At 35.3% G+C, this 20881-nt stretch overlaps 1 protein-coding gene across 4 annotated transcripts in view; it reads left to right on the top strand.

Annotated features, from left to right (window-relative positions):
- LOC128987009 (ribonuclease H2 subunit A) overlaps positions 1-8999 on the top strand; it is a 44678-nt gene extending 35679 nt beyond the window's left edge. For all 4 annotated transcript variants that reach the window (XM_054407692.1, XM_054407931.1, XM_054407855.1 and 1 more), the window contains 2 exons: positions 6882-7005; positions 8783-8999. In XM_054407692.1, the coding sequence (XP_054263667.1) occupies positions 6882-7005; positions 8783-8921 (263 nt within the window). In that variant the 3' untranslated portion in view covers positions 8922-8999. The remainder of the gene's footprint in view (positions 1-6881; positions 7006-8782) is intronic.
- The last annotated feature ends 11882 nt before the right edge of the window (positions 9000-20881 follow it).

Genomic DNA, 20881 nt, shown 5'->3' with positions numbered 1-20881 from the left:
CTTTAGTGGATTCAGGTTCTTCTAGATGTTTGATCAGCCATGACCTTTATGCTAATTTACAAAAAAGGGATCTTGTGTATGAATGGGTTTCTACAGACATAACTTGTGTCACGGCCACCAGTTCACCTATTGCAATTGAAGGATTAGCCACTGTTAAAGTAAGAATTTCAGATTTTACATGGAAACTGAAGTTTTTAGTTTCAAGAAATTTAGGAATGGGATGTATATTAGGAGCTGATTTTATAAGTAAGGCTGGATTAGTTTTGGATATTCAATCACAATACTTGTACTTTAAGTTTAACCGCAAGGTAAAGATTCCGTTAGCCAATTGTAGTGATCCTGACTTAGTCACCCATACTTCCCAGGGCAAAGTTTCAAAAAACAATTTAATTGTGAGTGATAGCACGACCAAGGATTTGTTAACTCCCAGTGAAAGGAAGGCTGTAGAAGATCTTTGTGCTAAATTTCCAGATGTCCTTACTAAGAAGTTAGGATTGACGCATCTAATCGAATACGACATAAAACTGAAGGAAAACGTGGTAGTTAAGTCACATCCCTATAAGTTATCCCCACCTAAGATGGAAGTTATGAGGAATCATATTGACGAATTACTATCAAAAAATATAATTGAGCCTTCTATTTCCCCTCACTCTAGTGCTGCCTTCCTGGTTCCCAAAGGGACGCAAAGTGAAAATCCTACTGAACAACAATGGCGTTGTGTTATTGACTTTCGTAAATTAAATCAATATATTGAGATTGAACAAGTTCCACTCCCCGATCTCCACTCTGCATTTCATTGGTTTAGTAAGGCTAGGTATTTCAGTTGTATCGATTTAAATCAGGCCTACCATCAAATTCCTCTCTCTGACCGATCCAAAGCATTGACGGCTTTCTGTGTGCCTTGGAACCTATACCAATTCACTAGGGTGCCTTTTGGGTTAGCAACAGGAGCTCAAGTTTTGACACGACTGTTAGACCACATTTTCAGTGACATTAAGTTCAGATATGTTTTCAATTTTTTGGATGATTGTGTGATATATTCAGAGTCTTTTGAAGACCATCTCAAACATTTAGAGGAAGTCTTTACCCGTTTAAGAACAGCAGGATTGACAGTAAATCCCAAGAAGTTAAATTTAGCTGTAAAGGAGATCTCTTTCCTTGGACACATCGTTTCTCATCGTGGCGTATCCATTGATGCTAATAGAACGCAAAGCATTAGGGACTATCAACCTCCCAAAGATGTTAAAGGTGTGTCACGCTTCGTGGGAATGGTGAATTTCTACTCTAAATTCATACCTAAGTATGCGGAAATATGTGCACCCTTGAATAAGTTGCGGAAGAAAGGAGCAATCTTCAAGTGGGGAGAAGAAGAGGACCAGGCCTTCGTAGCTCTCAAGGAAGCTCTGATGAACCCCCCAGTACTCAGAATGGTTGATTTCTCAAAGGAACTAATTCTAACAACGGACAGCAGCGGGATTGCTATCGCGGCGGTATTGCAACAAGAGACAGATGGAGTTAGACAGCCTGTGGCTTACTATTCTAGGACCCTTTCGGAAAGTGAGCGCAAGTTCTCCATTTATGAACTTGAGGGGTTAGCAGTTGTTGAAGCGATTGAAAAGTTTCGTTCTTACCTGGAACATGCACCTTTTCTCCTGGAAACCGATAACCAGGCCTTGTCATGGATTTTAGCTCACCCAAAACAGATTGGAAGAATAGGGAGATGGGTTATGAGAATAATGTCTTTAAAGTTTAGGGTTCAACATATCAGGTCAACTATGAATGTGGTGGCAGATGCGCTTTCACGGATGTATGACTCAGGCAATCAAGAGATGTCAAGTAGGGAAACCAAAGAGGGAGAAGTAGAAAATCTAGTGGGAGGTTTGTTGGTAGATTTTCCTTTGGCCTTTTCTGATTTGATTTCACACCAGCGGAAAGATGAGGAAATACAAAGAATTGTGGAGAGAGTAAAAGAAGGAAATGCCCCTCCGGCGTTTACGTTGAACAAGGGAATTTTGTATTGGCAAGGTGGAAAAGGCATTAAGAAAATTGAATTGCCCTTGAGTTTGGTACCTTTGGTTTTTGATTATTTTCACTGCTCGGCTGTAGGAGGACATCTTGGTAAGCACAAAACCACGTTAAAGATAGGAGAATTCTTTCATTGGCCGAATTGGCGTGATGAGGTAGCGGAACGAGTAAAAGGATGCGAAATTTGTAGTTTGAGTAAACCTGCCCAAGATTCTCACATAGGAAAGTTGGCGTCAGATGTTTCCGATTATGTAATGGAGAAGATTTATGTGGATTTTGTTGGCCCTTACCCTAGGAGTCGGCAAGGAAACCAGTACCTATTGACAGCCACAGATTCTTTCAGTAAATTTGTTTGGATTTTCCCGATTAGGCAGGCTAAAGCTGAGATTGCGTGTCGGACTCTAAAGGAGAGACTTTTCCAGCATTTCTCTTATCCAAAATGGATTGTGTCAGACAATGGCACGCCTTTCACTAGCAAGCTTTTTAAGAATTTCTGTTTCACTCATGGGATACGACATATTACTACCTCCCCTTATAGGCCACATGGTAACCAAGTTGAGCGTTTTCACAGAAATTTAAGATCTGCACTAATCGCTTTCCACGCTGAAAGTCAAAACAGGTGGGATGAGAATATTCCGTGGTTGGAGTTGGCTTTCAATTCAGCCGTACATGAAGCCAATAACGACACACCTTTCAAACTGATGTTTGGTTTCCGACCCAACTACCCATTATCCAATCTCTGGAACATCGACACACTGCTACCGGACAGACCAACAACTGGAGAAATTAAAGAGCATTGGCTTCGGGCTAAAAGAAATCTAGTCAGGGCTCATGAGAGGGTCAGAGTAAAATATGACAGAGAACATAGAGATTCCCCTTTTGTAGTAGGACAATTGGTGTGGTGCAAAGATTTTCCACAAAGTAGAGGAAAGGACAAAGTAGCTGCCAAACTCAGTTATAGGTGGAAGGGACCGTTTAGGATTATACGTTTCTTATCCCCAGTTACCGCGGAACTGTGGGACATGAAAACAAACCGAGTTTACAGGAAAAGTCACGTCTCTCATTTGAAGTGTTACCATAATTCTAACAATGGTTAGGTACAAACAAGTGTTTATTATTTGGACTTATATGTAAGATAAGAAGCCTGATCAACTTCTTATTTTCATTATTTACCCGGCTCAGACAATTTCCGTTATGCAGGCATAACGAGACAAGAAAGTAGTACTACAAATGTGTAAATAAAAATTATTTCATCGATGAAAAACTATAAAAGACCATGGCAGTAGATATTAGTATTTAGAATTTAAGTTTTCATAGGTTTCAATGAACCGGGGTTCATTGTTTTGGAGGAGGGAGTATGTGCCGGAAATTCACCAGAAATTTTTGAATTTTTTCCGTCACCAGTTTTTTGGGTCATAAGAGAACTTAATCAATGATGAGAGTTTTCTCTAAAACATTCTTATAGTGCGAGAACACCAGTTTCTGAGATTTTATTTTGCTTGTGTGGTAGAACTGGGAGCATCGGCAATGACAACCCGAAAATTGACAACGTTATAGGAAATCAAGTGGAAGTTTATTTGTTTGAGATATTTAATATTACTTTGTTTTAGAATTTAAGGCGTATTGGAAATCATGTTGGTGGACGATATTAATTTTGTGTTACTTTTTCCAGTCGTTTGACTATGTTTAAATCCGTTACTGTTGTTTAAGTTTCGGTTTTGGTTTCAGTCGTTAGTTGAGTCGGCGTCCCGGTTTCTTTTTCTCTTGCCTCGCCATCTTGCAGTGAAGAATCATGTCGTTTTGTCACTCTAGAACTTTTACCAAAGTCTTTTGAATTTTCTTTACTTAAATATGTTTGAGTGATATCATTTTAAATTTCATGTTTGACTGACTCACCCACAACCCCATTATAATGGTAAGTTGAATTTGTATTAACTACTAATTAAGATCTCAAAACTGACTCAGAGAAAAATGCTGATTAGTTCGTTTCGCCGGTAGGAAGTTTCATACCTGTTAAAATGTTACACATTTTTTAAGATTCAAAAGTTCTGTTAATCTCATTTTAATCCCTGACTTGTAAAATTTCTTTTCCTTTGTTTAATGAGTATAAAATAAACTGTATCATACCCACTAGCCTAGGCCTACACTTGAATTATTTGGCAGGTATATTTTTGAAAGAAATCTCTGTATTGGTATCTAGTAACGATTAATTATTGTTTATTGCATTGCTGTAACTTTGTCAGACATCCAGGAGGCTCTGTGTTTAAGATAAATTTAATTTCTGGTCTTTTAGTTAGCTGGAAGGATAGGACTAAAGATTGCAGGCTAGGCCTACCAGATCCAATGACTGGTTAACGGCACATGTGTCGATTTGGTTTTGCAGATAAAGGAAAAACACTGTTATTGTTTCACACAAGCATAAATATTTTGGTTTCTATAAATTTTGTAAATTTTAATAAAATAAAAAAATAAAAAAAAATAGTGAGTTATACAACTTAGGCCTATTATGGAAACACTTGTAAAAAAAAGGAAACTTATCTTTGTCAAATCAAATTTGGTTTTAGTAGGCTTTATTTCCAATTGTATGTAGCTATTTTCTTTAAATATAAAAATGTTCTAACATGTAATGTGAACTAAATGAATCTCAAATTTTGAGTGTTAAAGATGTAACGAATATCACTTTCATTTAAAACTTAGACCTATTGTATACAGATTACTATGTATGAAGTTTTTCGTAACAGGGGTTCGACTTCCTGGGACGAACACGCTGAGGTCATCGTAGAACTAACTTGAAGCCGCAGGCCTACTAGCCTAGACACCTGGGTATGGGAAAGCAACACCACTTTAGAGGAACCTCTTGTCTACCCTGTGTTGGAGGGCGAGGACCCTTTTGAGTCTGTCAGACCTGGAGTTTTTCAACGCTAGAGTACATCCATGGGGGACTACCTACTTCTGTCCACCTCGCCAACACACCTCAAAATTGCTCGATACTCAGGTGACTTCTAACCTTTTTGGAAATTATTTTGCTTCAGCGGATGGACTGATCTACAACTTTCAAAGTGAAATCTAAATTAGGCCTAGGCCTATTTGAACTTAAGGGGGTGCACCCATGGACTCAAATTAACTTCATGTATACAACTTTATAAATTTTGGTTATTATTTCTGGCCTAACTTTAACTTGGTGATTTCCAGCGAATTTTTGGTAGAGATTCTTGTAACGTTAAACTGTTTTATCTGTTCTGAATTTTAGCTTTAACTTTAACTCATTTTATATTGAATTTTATTCTGTAAACCCATACTGGGAAGAATTAAAAGATGTTTTGATTAAATTTCACTTAACTTTAACTTTTATAAATTTTTGGCCAAGCTTCAATAGGTTACAGCACAGACTTGGTGTCCCAGGAATTACTGTTTAGATTTATAGTTAGTTTCTTTATTGCAGGTTGTAATTTTATTTAAGTATTTGTATCTTTTAAGAGTTTTGGGCCCAAAATCTCGTCTTGTGTTAAGGTTGGCGAAACAAAGGTTTTAGTTGATAAGTAATTCACATTTTGGCTTTTCAGGTGTATTAATTATTTAGAAATTTGCCTACGCCTTTGTCGTACTTGTAGTAAATTTGTCATTTATGGTTTGAACCAGTTTGTAAAAGGGTATTTGTTTTTCTTTTAATAAATCAGGGTGAGTCAGTTACGATGTGTTATCATTTCCCGGTCCTGCTGACCTGTTTGAGATTGTCCCACCCTTCAGGACAACTTTTCAAAAATTTGTACTTTTAGTACATTTCTTGAGAACACATTTATTTGGTTTTTTTGTTAGTAAATTTGTTGTGCAAAATCGCCATTTCTTGGGTCATAACTTTAAAAAAAAGTTATTGAAATATTTTTACACTTCCATATAGGAAAATAAATTCCAAACATTTTGTGTATCTTGAATTTTACATTTAAAAAATTTTGTTCATGCAGCAAAGTTTTTTTTCCTCAACGCTTCAAAATTCAAAAAAACCATTTTTTAAATATTCTTTTCTTTCTAATTTCAATAACTGTTCAAAATATTTATTCTGTTGCCATTTTAAAATTCTTTATTTATACAAGCAAAGTTATTTTATCCTTTTAGCGAATTTTCCATTTAGGGATGATGATTTATGGGAACAGGGGTTTATGGGGGGTTTTATGGGGTGAGGGTAAAAATAGGTTTTTCCCATTTTTGACCATAAAAACACAAAATTTCACAATTTCTTTCCAAAACATTTTGTAGAGCTTAAAAAACAAATAATTTAGTATATTGAAGCGTTATTATGCGCCTAAAGGTAACGGAGAAAATTCCAAAAAATTGTAAATTCAAAATTCTTATGTTATTCTCATGGAATGGAGAATAAGTCAACTGTTGTAGTTTGCTTCTTTATGAACATATTTTGATCAAATTTTGAAAATACATTCATTTCTTACTAAACTACAGTATTAACATTTTACAACAAAAAACGCTTTTTTATCCTCTCTGTTGCAGCAAACCTAAGTAGCCTACTCGTTAATCTAATTATATTGAAATAGGGAATAAATGTGATAATTTTAAGGAGACCTTTGAGTGTAAATCCAATCAGGCATATGGAAATTCGCTTAGTCTGCAGGTTTGCTGCGGCGGGGGTACTTTAAGTTTTTATAGCCTACCGGTATATATTTTTATTTCATTCAGTGGTTAAAAATAGAGCTACTAAATGAGCTTTGACTAGTAAGTTGAATTTATTTTTATCAAACAGTTTTAATCTAAAATCTTATGGGTTTAATCTTAAAATAAACACAAGATACTTAAGTTATGCTTATAATAATATATTGTATGCAATTGGGTTTTACATGTTACAGATCCGGAAACAGTGAAGTTCCTCAAAAGCAAAATAGACCCTGTGTTTGGGTTCACTCAGCTGGTTAGGTTCAGCTGGTCCACGGCTCAGAAGCTTTTGGACGAACACGCAGTGCAAGTGGACTGGTGAGTGTCTGGCAAAACATACATTGTAGAAAATATATTCATAAAGATAGTTAATCACAATTGAAAGTTCATAATTAAAATTGTCATAATTAGTGATGTGGGCCGGGTAAATACCCAGTGGGAAGGTAAATATAAATTGGGTATTTACCCCAGGCCCGGGTAAATACCCAAAAACTGGGTATTTATAATTTTTACTAAATTTGGGGCAGATTGAGATGTTTTTTTTTACAATTAATACCCTGTAAGTATAGTAAAATGATGATAAAATGTGTTAAACAACATTTCATATGGTCACTACTAGCATTTTAGTTCTGGGTATAATCACCATAAATAAAGCTGATGGGTCTGAGCATAAAGCATAATCGGCATAAATACCCTTGTCGCATGGTTGCACTGGTCCTGACTACTTATGATTTTTTTAAATTTCTATAATAGATAGATGAATTTATTTTATTAAAAGTGAAGAAAAATAATTTGTAAAGTAATAATTATTATTTAGAAAGACAGGAAAATTTAACCTAGTAGTGGCCTATGTGTAAACAACTTAAGAAAATAATTAAAATTCAATCTGTAGGATGGCAGGATTTAATAATATTTTGGTTCTAGATCTTTTGTTGGTATCAATAATTGTATCAAAATAAAAAAACTAATTTCATAAACTTGTGATACAAAACATTTGAATCTATAGCACAATAAATATTTCAAAATTATATTAAGTTAGACCAAAAAACAGGAGATACATTTTTTTAGTAGTTTTATCCAAATATATTATTGTTTCCAACTAAGCGGCTACACAGAAAAGTTTAATTACTTTTAGTATTCTGTCATTCGGCCTATGTCAATCAGGCCTTAGGTCTGTCTAGCCTTCCAAGCCATTTATACAATAACAATTTTAACCATCATTATTTAATACAGTAGAAGTAGGTTTAGGTTCACTATTTTCTGATGAGGTGTTGCCTTGATTTCATTTCATAAGTAGTGTTTAGTTTCTTGCTAATAAAACTATTCATGGCAAGTTCAACTGATATTATTGCATCATAAATACCCAACAATTCCTGGATATTTATAAATTAAAATAATTTTGTTTATGTTATTTAATTGGTTATAAATTTATAAAATGGTAAAAATTGAAATAGCCACAACCTTTTTAATATACTATTTTTTAGTAAGTTAAATTTAACTGATGTTACTCGATTTAAGACACAAAACCTCATGCTTATTTATAAACTTTATGTATTATAAAAAAAGTGCTAAATCATTAAATAAAAGGTACTAGCAAAGCTTCAAGTTACTGTAAAAGGTGTTATAGACTATCCTAATTTATCATATAATGATAACAATAACATGTTTAGGGGTAAATATAAATGAATTTCAATCAATTTCATAAATACCCAAAATACCTGGGTATTTATGAATTTTGGGTATTTACCCCGAGTTTTAAATACCCAGGTATTTTACATCACTAGTCATAATGCTTAAATGTTACTGTTTGTTTTCCACTACTAGAAGAACATAACTCTCAATGGCAGAAGGACCAAGCCATATTCAATGAAGTGAAGGAAGCAGTTAGCGGTAGATCTCACAAATGGTAGATTTCTTTAAAATTAAAAATCTTTTTTTGGCTGCAATAAATGATATAATTTATAAAATCATGTAAAAAATATATATTTTAAAATAAATCAGCATTACCTTTTTGTCCTCTAAATAACTCTAGTTTGAAACCTGATTAGTCATAAGGTGAATCAGTGAAAAACATTATATAACTTTTTTCTTTTAGGTCCGATGAAGAGGATGAGGATAATGGAACAAAAAACACTGCACCAATTACATCATTTTTTAAACCAGCTGCAAAGAAGGCAAGAACAAAACATTCATTTTTTGTGGATAGGTGTTTGAAAAATGCTGAGGAATTGTGATTATACAGATTGTAAGTATGAAAAAGTGACTGAATTGTATAATAATTTCCTGGTGTATTAAAATATTGACATTTTGCACCAATACACTTCTAATTTCAACCCTATGTGTGATTCTCGTTCTTTCCTTGAGAAATTAAGTTTTTAATTTTTCGTTAGAAAGATTTATACTATGTTGTTGTCTTAATAGTCAAAGCTATAAGTCATCAATTATATAGGCCTCCTCAAATTTCAAAAGTGTAATATTATTATACTGTCTGTATTTCTATTCCGAGTTATTCGACAACGTATAATGCACATTAAATATCTTTAAAAAGGACATTACCATGCAAAACACATAAAGAGGTCAAAAGTGTTACTAGGTCAATATTTGTTAGGCTAATTTCAGACCTAATTTTAAACAGCAGGGTTTTGATCAAATTAGATATTTGTTTTCCTGTTGCACTATGAAATAAACGCCATTAGATAAAAACACATTTTAAAATCATTTAATAAAACGCAGACTTTCCACAACACGCACTTTCAAATTCAATTATTTAGAATCTCTGTAGAATCACCTTCATAGTTACAAAGATTATCTATTAGTGCTACTATGGAAAAAGTAAGTTATTTCTAGGTATATTCTAGATGGAAAATTTGAAAAAAACTTCAAATTTTTATGTGTTCCCACCCACATTGCACTTGTCAGGAATAACATTTACAATTTTTTAAGAGGAGGAAGTGGGTGAAGGTTGTGTTTGCCCAAGTTGAATAAAGTATGCAATGTTTAAATACCCCCACCGCAGCAAACCTGTAGACTAAGCAAGTTTCCATTTACCTGGCTGGCTGGATTTCTACCAAAATATTCCCTTAAAATTTATTTCTTATTAAAATAACATTAATTTTAGTGAGTACTTACTTAGGTTCGCTGCTACAGGGTAGGTATTAAGGTGTGTTCTTTATTTGATATGTTGATAGGTTGGTATAAAATAAACAAGCCAACTACAACAGTTAATTAGTTTATTTATTTCCCATAAGAATAACATGGGAATTTTTAATTTTGTAAATTATCTCTTAATTGTTAGGCATACAACAACGCTTCAATATACAAAATTATTTAATTTTTAAGCTCTTTAAAATGATTTAAATCAAGAAATTAAAAAATTTGGTGGTTTTAGGGTGAAAAGTGGGAAAAGTTTTTTTCCCATTAAACCCCCCATAAACCCCTGTTCCCATGGTTCGATTATGCTGGTTCGCGAACTCGTTCAAGAAATTTTATCAAAATCAGATAATTTTTGCTCTAGTTAATACGCTACCACAAATTCAAGAAGAGAGTTTAGATGGATGTTTGTGACAAGTAAACGCGAAAAATACTGGTCGGATTGGGCTGAAATTTGGTGTGATGATAGCTCACATTCCCGATTAACATACAGACGCATCCTTATCTCAAAAATCATTTTGGGCTCCACCCCAGTGGCTTTGGAACTTCCCATATTATTATCTTTATGAGTATTCATATTCAAAAGGAATAAAAGAATTTTGTCAGATTTTTCAACTACACAATTTGCTTCTATGATATTAAATACAGTAGCATTAAAAGCTCATAAGGTATAAAATGTGTATTACAGATATACTCCTGCTTTGCATTTGCAATGGGAGAGGACACGTTTTATGAAAATTTGGTTTCTTTTAATTTTACGGTATGTCAAGTCAATCATTTATTTTCACACGTTTTACAGATCCAGCATAGCTGGGAAACAGGTGAAATGGTCATGGACAATTAAAATACATAAAACTCTAATCTATATATTTAATACACAGTTGTAACACTGTTTTCTCAGTAATTACTGGACCGATCTACAAGATTTATGTCTCAAATTAAAGGGGATAGTGTGTAGATTTAACGAACTTCCTTAGAATTTACGTTTTTTCTAAGGGCTACGACCTACAGCCCTTCAAAGGTCGAGTCAATACAATTCTTATTGAAGAATATAATACACAGTTTATAAATTATTCGTCAGCTGTTTAATGTTTGTCAGACATTTGTTATTATTTTTATAACCTCACTTTCAGTATGCAATTATTAAACTTGGAGTTTCTGTTTATAAACACACGATTTTGATCAAGAAAAGTGTATTTGTTAACTTATTTTTGAAATGTTTTAGTTTTCCTGCAAAGTGATCTGAAGGAAAGTGGTAATTGAGTTTAAGTTTGAGTATGGAATGTGAAATAATACCCATAGTAGGGAACGGAAACTTATTGCTTTGATCAATATAATTTATTCTCTACGGCCACCAGAATAATCATGGGGAAATCCGCTTGCAAGTTGTACATATTATAATTGCTAATGAGTGGGAAACATACAAACATTTTATAGTAGGTAGGTGACGAATCTTACTCAAGATCAGTGTTAGACGTTCAGTGGTACCAAACTTTACCTTCTCTAGATGGCGAGTACGCTGGGATACGTGGAACTACAATATATCAGTGATTTTTTTTCAAGTACACAGGGAAGTTGCTTGAGAAACTGTGACTTACCATTCGGTTCTGGCGAAGAAGTATGTGACTTGATGTTTAATGGCAATGTTGACTCGGGTCATTATAGCGTTATAAAACTTCATCATTAACCCCAGGGTGTGAAAAGTACAAAAAGAAAAAGAAAAGGTAATCATTAACCAGGCGTAAAGAGACATACCGAACGAAAAAAAAATGTAGAGAACCATCGAACTAAAAAGGTAAAGAGCAGTGTTGGTGTTAAATGTGCTCTGGAAGTCCCTAAAAAAAATACCAACTCTTTTGAATTGGGGTCGTTGGATTGGATTTGTCACTACTTCAAATCTATGAATTTTGAGTCAGAACAGACTAACTGGGACACAAAAATGTTTTAGTTTTCCTGCAAAGTGATCTGAAGGAAAGTGGTAATTGAGTTTAAGTTTGAGTATGGAATGTGAAATAATACCCATAGTAGGGGATGGAAACTTATTGTTTTGATCAATATAATTTATTCTCTATGCCATTTATTCTCTAATTGGGGTCGTTGGATTGGATTTGTCAGTACTGCAAATCTATGAATTTTTAAGTCAGAACAGACTAACTGGGACACAAATATTTTTTCCTTATGTTGTCACAAGGGGGAGGGTAAAATGAACTCCTTATCAACATTTTGAGTTTATGGAAAATCTTATCAACAGCGACTGTAAAAAAATTATTAAGGGTCAAAAGAGACAAAAAACTATTTGAGTAAAATATAATACAAATCTGCATTTGTAATGGCCAGTTCTAAGTCTCACTTGAATCAACATCTTTCTGGTAGTGGTAGTCTACATAGTTTTAAAATCCTCGACTCCTTTTCCATCAAATTGGACCGTTAATACCCTCTAACATTGAACAAAGTATGCACAACTTTATATACATGCAACGTAATCACAGCTTTTACTCACAGTAGTGGTCAAAGATTCGTGAAATGCGACCAACTGCTGATGCGTGATTTACATGTAGGCTAAGTGACTATCTTTATTCCATACAACAAATGTAATGAAAAAAAAAAACGACGAATATAGGAATATACTTGAGAAAATTATCTAAATAGCATAAATAGCTGCTTATAAGGTTATCAGGATTGCCCAGTTCGTATACTATTTATTTTTCAAATGAAACTCGAATTAATATAAAACATTCATTTGGTTAAAATAATATATCGGTTTGATATTGATTAACATAAAATAGTTTATACATGCAAACTATCAGTTCTATTTCATGTAGGCCTAAAAAATTAAACAACCCCTAAATAAAGTACAAAGATAAACAGTATTTGTTAATTATTATTTCTTTTATTGCTGACAATATTCCCGTGGCGGTTAACTAGTAACTATACAATATGCTAAAAAATCAAATACATACATCATTTAAAAAATCATTAACTTTGTAATACCCTTTATTAAGCAGCAATTTGGTAACTTCTTTTTTGTATTTTTCAAAAGATTCTAATGATTTAATATTATCAGGCAGTTTACAGTTTTTTTCCCTAGATATTGTGGAAGGGTTTCTAGTGAGGTAAGTCTATGAATGGGCAGTTGTAAATCATTTTGATGTCGTGTTAAATAATTATGGTTAAATGGTTTTCATTCATAAAAGATTCAAGATTTTTTTTTTTATAAAGATTAATATTTTCAATTCTCTAAATTTACAGGATATCCTAGGTTTTGAAAATGTCATGTCTGGAAACAGACTGTATTTAGTTTATTAGCTAGAACTGATGTGTATTCATCCCAATTTAAAGTGCTTTGTACCTGAATACCTAAAAATTTTGTAGATGACGTTTCATTAATAATTTCCCCCTGAAAATTAATATTTAATTCGATGGTTTCTCTGTCATGAGTAGTTTTGAACCTGACAATTTGAGTTTTAGAACAATTTAGACTCAGCCCATTGGCTGTGAACTTTTTGTTTAAATCTTCAAAAGTTTGGTTTATCAAATTTTGTAAATTGTTAAGGCTGTTTGATTTTAATATAGCTGTTGTGTCATCTGCGTATATTCTGAGTTTATTTTAAAAGGCAGGTCATTAATATAGATTAAAAACAACAAGGGTCCCAATATAGAGCCTTGAGGTACACCACAATAGATCATTTTCCATTTTGAAAAGTTATAGATGTTATCTTTAAAAATAATAGTTCTTTGAAAGCGGTTTGTAAGATAGGATTTCAACAACTTCAAAGCAATTGGAGAAAAATTGTGAAATTGTAAACTTTTTTTGTAAAAAGTATAGCACATCTACCATAGTATCTATATGCAAAAGCCCATATACAACCTAAGTGCAGCACTATAAATTTTTTACATTTAAAAAAGCTGTGAAAAACAAGAATTTCACTTTTTTTGTTTAGGTGCAGTGTTAGGTTAGAACATTATGGCTATGGTAGATGTGCTATACTATAGCATACCGTGAAATTAAAAGAAACTAAATTTTCTTAAAACGTGTCCTCTCCCATTGCAAATGCAAAGCAGGAGTATATCGGGGGTTGGTAGACCTGGTCTGCCAGAGTTGTCAGCGTAAACTTCTGTCCGATTTATTTTAACTATATTTACTGTTTTCAAGTGACTTTATGACCAGTGTTCACAATTATTTATTGAGTAGTGCTGGAATTACAGGAACCTTCTGCTGTTATCAGACTGTGAGTAAGGTATTCGTTATAGAACATTATGAAAATTGTTTGAGAGGACCTGATAACCCTTATCATTTCGGCTACCGGTCATCACCGTCGGTAGTCTGGCGTTACCAACATTGCAAACCAGATTTTCCCTCTGACTGATTGCTCTTCCCTGTACATCTGAAGAGTTAAATGTTGTACGCTGCGACCAGATTTCTCCTACCCCTTCAAATACTAGGACGCAACCTCAGCACACATCTGCATTGAGGATAAGTAGTGACTGAAGGCAACACCTTTATTATTCAATGACAATGTCGTTCAATACTTTTACTCTTTAAATTGCTTTTCAAGCCTGTTTTGACTATTGGTTGTTTTTTGCCTGTTAAAATCTTTATTTATTGTTTAAAAGTTTTGTATTTATATAAAAATATTTTAATTATTGACTAATTTTGTTAAGAGTCTTTATCTGCCTTGTTAATTGTTATCCTGGATTTTATTCTAAAGTTATAAACTGTTACCCATAGACGGGAAAAGGTAAGCCTACAATATAAGTCAACGTAAAAATGCTGTCAGCTTTTATAAAGTACCGTACCTAAGTTATTTAGCCAATTTGTAGACAATAAGGTGTAGGCTACTTTAAACTCTACAGGACAGAGTTAGGCAAAAACTGGCAGAACTCTAAAATAGTGTTATTTATCATAGGCTTACTCATATGCCAAATCCTTAAAATAAAAATTCAATAACTAATAAATTATATCATAAAACACAAACCAACATCCAAAACTATACACATTTTTAATACAACATAGATAATTTACACATTGACTGTTTACAATAAACATTATGTTCTTCTTCTCATTATTAATTTTTGCTTCGCAACGGGAAAAATCTGTTTCATAATCATTGAAATAGATTTTTAATAATCCATCGTAAAGTTTAAGATTAAATAAACCAACCACATAGTTGTTTTATTTTTTGGACCAGCTGTCTGAAATAGGCATTTGACAGTTCTGGTTGTTTACATTTAAATGTCAAAGCGAATGTAAACATTGTGAATTTTCTCATGCTTCCATGGAGAGGTTTTTTTTTTTTTTTTTTTTTTTATTTATTTACTTTACAATCTGTTCTATGGAACAATAAGTAAATACTATGTAATACGAAAAATTGACTTTGGAACATTAAAAATAGCTGTTAAGCACTCTCAACAACAAGTTTTTCAATAAAAACACTTTACAAAAATCTGTAGGGCAGGTCCAGAATTGATGGCCTCTGTAAATTGTAGTCTAAATAGTAAGTCTGTAAATTGTATCCATGTTGTTTAATAAGTTAAGAGCTAAATGATTTTGATGAGATTCCAATTTCGTAATATATCGTTCACTTATGGTCATGATTTCGTCCTTAACTGTAGGCATCTTAAGGTCTTGATGTAGTGTTCTATTGCTGACATACCATGGTGCATTTGTTATCTTCCTCAGCATTGTCGATTGGTATCTTTGAAGAATTTCTATATTAGAAGTACTCGCTGAGCCCCATAGTTGCACTCCATATGTCCAGATTGGTTTCAATATAGTTTTATATAGCAACAATTTATTTTCTAGACTAAGTTTTGATTTTCTTCCGATGAGCCAACTTAACTGATTAGATTTTAAATTTAGTTTTTGCCGTTTTCTCCAAATGTGTGTTTTCCAAGTTAACTTCCTATCTAAATGGATACCTAAGTATTTAACCTCAGTTACTTCGGGAAGTTGGGTGTTGTTTATTGTGACAGGAGGACAAGAATTTAGATTTAGAGTAAAAGAAATGTGGACAGATTTAGTTTCATTAATTTTGAACCTCCATGTCTTAAACCAATCAGTAATTATGTTCAGATTTTGCTGTAAATTTAGAGAAGCTTGAAATGGATCACGATGAACAGACAAAACCGCAGTATCATCCGCAAATGTAGCAATTTCTACCAACTCATTTTCTGGGAGATCTGCTGTGTAGAGAATATACAAAAACAGCCCGAGGACACTTCCTTGAGGAATCCCAGATTCAATTGGACGTAGGTTAGTGAGGACGTCTTGATATTTAATTTGGAAAGTCCTGTTTTGAAGGTAGGATTTTAAAATGCTATAAATTGAATGGGGTAAAAACTTTTTTACTTTATATAACAAGCCAACATGCCACACCTTATCGAATGCCTGGCTAACATCCAAGAAGGCAGCTGAACAAAACTTTTTATCTTCCATACATTGACGTATCACGTCAACAACTCGGTGAACCTGTTCTATGGTACTGTGTTTCCGTCTGAAACCAAACTGATGTGCAGGAATCACATCTTCGCCAATAAGTTCGTGTATTCTTTTCAGAAGAAGTTTTTCAAATAACTTAGACATTATTGGTAAAAGACTTATGGGTCGGTAAGAACTTACCTGGTCAAGAGGCTTCCCAGGTTTTGGAATGACTATTAATTGTGCTCTTTTGAAATGATCTGGTACATATTCAAATTTTAACATTGTATTAAATAAAATAGTCAAAAACATTATTCCTTTTCGTGGAAGCTCTTTAAGTATTTTACCAGTTATGAGGTCGTAACCAGGAGCCTTGTCAGAATGAAGATTGTTGGTGATGATTGATTTTAGTTCTGATGGTTTGAACTTCTGCAATGGGAAGTCAAGTTGTAGCGGAGCATCCAAATATTCAAGTATCTCTTCCTCGTTGTTTACTGCCGCATTTGGTTTGAACACATTCTCAAAGTATTGAGCAAAGGCTTCAGACTTCTCTGTGTTACATTTTGCCCAGCTCCCATCAGATTTTAAAATAGGCGAAATTCGAATCTTTGGGCGCTTCATTCGCTTCGTAGCTTTCCAGAGGGAATAATCCGTAGCTTCGGAAGGTGATAGAGATTGGGTGTAATTCTCAAACCAGCGATTTTTTACATCATATAAGAGTCGCTTCAAATTTCGAGATGCCCTATTAAAATTTGCTTTATCGACTGGATTCCTGCTATTTTGCCAGATTCTTCTCAACCTTCTTTTTTCCGCAATCTTCTTTTTAACAAAAATAGGGTAACTTAATCCAGGTTTCGACAAATAAGGAAGGACAGGAGTTGATGATCTCGCAGAATTTTGAATACAAGTTATAAATAAGCCAATGGCGTCTTCTAAATTTTGATTGCTTTGTAATTGAATTTTTAAGTTTAAATTTTTGTTTACTTCTTGACGAAAAAGGTCCCAATTAGTGCCCTTGTTGTATAACCGTTCAGTTGCTTTTTGATGAAAGACTTGCGTGCTGATTTGCAATATTATCGGTGAATGGTCAGAGGATAGGTCGAGACTTGATTGGATATTAGTGTAGTTTTGATTAATACCTTTTGCAGTGGCATATCCAGGGAGGGGGCCCAAGGGGGCCGGGCCCCCCCCGAAATTTTTTTTTTTTAGTTACCCTGTACACACGGCACACGGGAGCGTTGCAATGCACGTTCTAGAAACAGTCAAATGAGTGCGTACACACTACACAATACGTGTTGTTATTATATAAAATGCCGGATTATTGGAATGTTATCAATAAAAACACATAAAAATTCAATTAAAACACGTCTCCGAAGATTGCGCGATCGGAAACCGCTATTGCTGCGATCGGGCATGACGACGATGACGCGTGACCGCGGGAGACGATGATAACGTGTACACGTCCGCGGGAGATGTTCGTGATTTTGACGCGATCGCGCAGGTCGACGATGACGTTTCTGTGACTGCGGGAGTAGACAATGACGTTTACATGGCCGCGGGAAATGATAAAATCTTTGCCGCGACCGTGAAAGACCACGATAATGTCTACATGACCGCGGCCCGCGGGAGATGTTCATGATTTAGCCGTGATCGCGCAAGTCGACGATGACTTTTCTGTGACTGCGGGAGTAGACAATGACGTTTACATGGCCGTGGGAGATGTTCATGATTTTGCCACGATCACACAAGACGACGATGGCGTTTCCGTGACCGCGGGAGTAGACAATGATGTTTACACGGCCGCGGGAGATGATACAATATTTTGCCACAACCGGGGAAGACAACGATAATGTCTACATGACCGCGGGAGATGTTCATGATTTAGCCGTGATCGCGCAAGTCGACGATGACGTTTCTGTGACTGCGGGAGTAGACAATGACGTTTACATGGCCGCGGGAGATGTTCATGGTTTTGCCACGATCGCGCAAGACGACGATGACATTTTCATGACCGCCGGAGAGAATGATGATATCTACACGGCCGCGGGAGATAATCAGAATTTTGCCGCGACCGCGGAAGACCTCCCGCCAAAAGACGCCGGATTACTGGAGTGCCGGAGTGGTACAGTGCCGATTATATAGGGTCTTCTGTACAATGTTTTATAATTAAAAAAATGACGGCAGCTGGTACATATAGTGTCTTCTTCAGTATCCAATAGTCATTGCGTGTACATTACATATTTTTGGGTCGAGTTTTCGATCACTGGACGACCACTAGTATGCTTTATTCTATAAGTTGAGTGTAGTTTTGTTAGCTTGATTTATTTTATTAAAATTACGTCACGTAGATTAATAGTAGTTTAGGCAACTTGTTTAGATTTCAGAACAGTAAAAAAACAAATGTTTAGTAGTAATACACCAATATTATTCTCTACTTTAGACATGCCCAAAACATGTCAATCGGTTTAGTAGTTTCGGAGGAGTAATTGTCACAAAAATCCTGCTTGCGTATTAAATAAGTATAGATAAATTTATTTTTCATTGTAATAGTTATCTGTTGGCCGTTATTTTTATTGATACAATTATGTTTTAAATTAATTATAAGTGGTATTTATTTCATATTTATTGAGACCTTAGTTTTTAGCAAGTAGGATGGCTCCTATCACTCGCTCCAAAGAACTATTAAGTTTTACTGACGGCTTGTTTTTTATTGATCAAGAAGTCATTGATTTGGCATCATGTTTCTATGCTGAGTTACGCTCCACCATTGCCACATATGGAGAGGAGCCGGTTGAAAAATTGATTCCACATGTGAGTGTCTTGTTGGAAAAACTTGATAAAGTCTGTAAGAACAACAAAGAACTCCATAAGGAAATTACACGTCTTGACGACCAACTCTGTTTGACTGAAAGCCAATGCATGGACCTGAACAAAAGTTTCAAGGAAAAGTCTCTCACTTGTTGTGAGCTGGAAGAACAATTATACACTAACATTGGAACCCTAACAGCTGAGTTAAATAAATAAATAAGATTGAAAATATACAGCTGAAGAAGAAGGTTAATCCAGATTTACGATGCCTACTACAGGAGAGTAAAGACAAAATCTCTGACTTGACTGCTGACTTCAATCGAGGTGTTGGAGGCAGACGTCAAATGTCTGAGGCGGGAGCTGAAAAGAGCTGAGTCTGATTCAAGAAAGCGGAGAACCTCGACCAACTTGTTCACTGAGCTAGCAGCTGCTGAGTTGGATGCTGCCACACACAGACAAATTGAATCATCCCCAAACAAAACTGGAGAGGAGTCATGCACCGCAACGGCCATGGTGACTTCACCACTACCAATAATTGTAACAATCAATCAATTATTGAGATGGGGACGCCACCTAGGTGCGTATTTTAACCCAAATATGAGTGAAGGATGAGTGTAGAATGGTGTGTGATGACCTGTGTAGCTTTGTTACTGACTAAGATCAGCGGTTTCATTAGTCAGGATCATTTATTTAAAGCCCAATGATCAGGAACAGCTGGGTCCAGTTTCGAACCATCAAAAAGCTACTAACTTTTCTCAGGATCGAACCGGCGACCTTTTGATTACTAGGCGAGCACTATAACCATTCAGCTACCCAGCCAGTCACACAGGAGGAGAGCCAAAAACCCTTTAGAGATATACTTGTGATTGGTGATTCCCATCTTCGGTTCTCCACAAACATTGTTGCAGAGAAGGGAGCATATGTTGAGTGTTGTCCGGGAGGTTGATTTATAGATATAAAAAATAGGTTGTCAAGTTATTTAGATGTAAGCTTGTCAATGATTTATTTCCATGTTGGATGCAACAACCTTAGACGTGGCTATCGCGGGCATCCGGGGTACAATGGGGGACATGGGATGCGCGAGGCTTTCCATAGCTTGGCTGACCTTTGGTACACTGCCAGGGCACATTTTCCAAATACCAAATTAATTTTGAACAGTGTTTTAATCAGGCGAGATCTCAGTTACAAATCCCTCTACGATTTTAACACCCAAGTTGAGTTGATGTGTAACAACTTCGGTAGAGGCTAACACGTGTGTTGGCAGGGGGGACCTCAGTCGTGATGGTGTACACTTTTGTTGCCGAGGGGTTTCTCGCCTCGGGCATTTGTTTGCATAGGTGATCAGCACTCTCTGGGGGTCTCAAGAAAATACCCAAGTCTCAGACCAGGGTGTAGTCAGTTTGACGTCCACCCCTTTTCCTCCGGATCGGGATCTTGCCACAGGGGTTGTATCTGGCCAGGACCATGACCAAAGTGGGAGTGGGAGCAGTGCCGATGTAGCTACTGTGTCGGGAAACTGATGGGAGGGGGGGGATGACGGCAATTTCAGAATTAGTCACCTAAATATGCGCTCTTTGAACACAGGGCTCTCAGAAATGTGTGCACTTGTGCTTGATTCTGATTTCGACATATTTGGTGTGACAGAGACTTCACCCTGACACTCCCTCAGACAATTACAACATACCTATCTGGAAACCTTCCTGACGAAGCCGATGAAATTGGTGGAGGTGTGGCCTTGTACATAAAGGATCATATTGTGTATGAACTTTACAATTTTTCTGATCATCAGCCTTCTGGTATTGAAACCCTTTCAATTGT

The sequence above is a fragment of the Macrosteles quadrilineatus genome, unplaced genomic scaffold, assembly GCF_028750875.1.
Source record: "Macrosteles quadrilineatus isolate MER2022 unplaced genomic scaffold, UCM_ALF_1.0 Scaffold_1__1_contigs__length_201487025, whole genome shotgun sequence".
NCBI lineage: Eukaryota > Metazoa > Arthropoda > Insecta > Hemiptera > Cicadellidae > Macrosteles > Macrosteles quadrilineatus.
The sequence above is the reverse complement of the archived record's forward strand: the minus strand, read 5'-3'. Positions and strand labels throughout refer to the sequence as shown.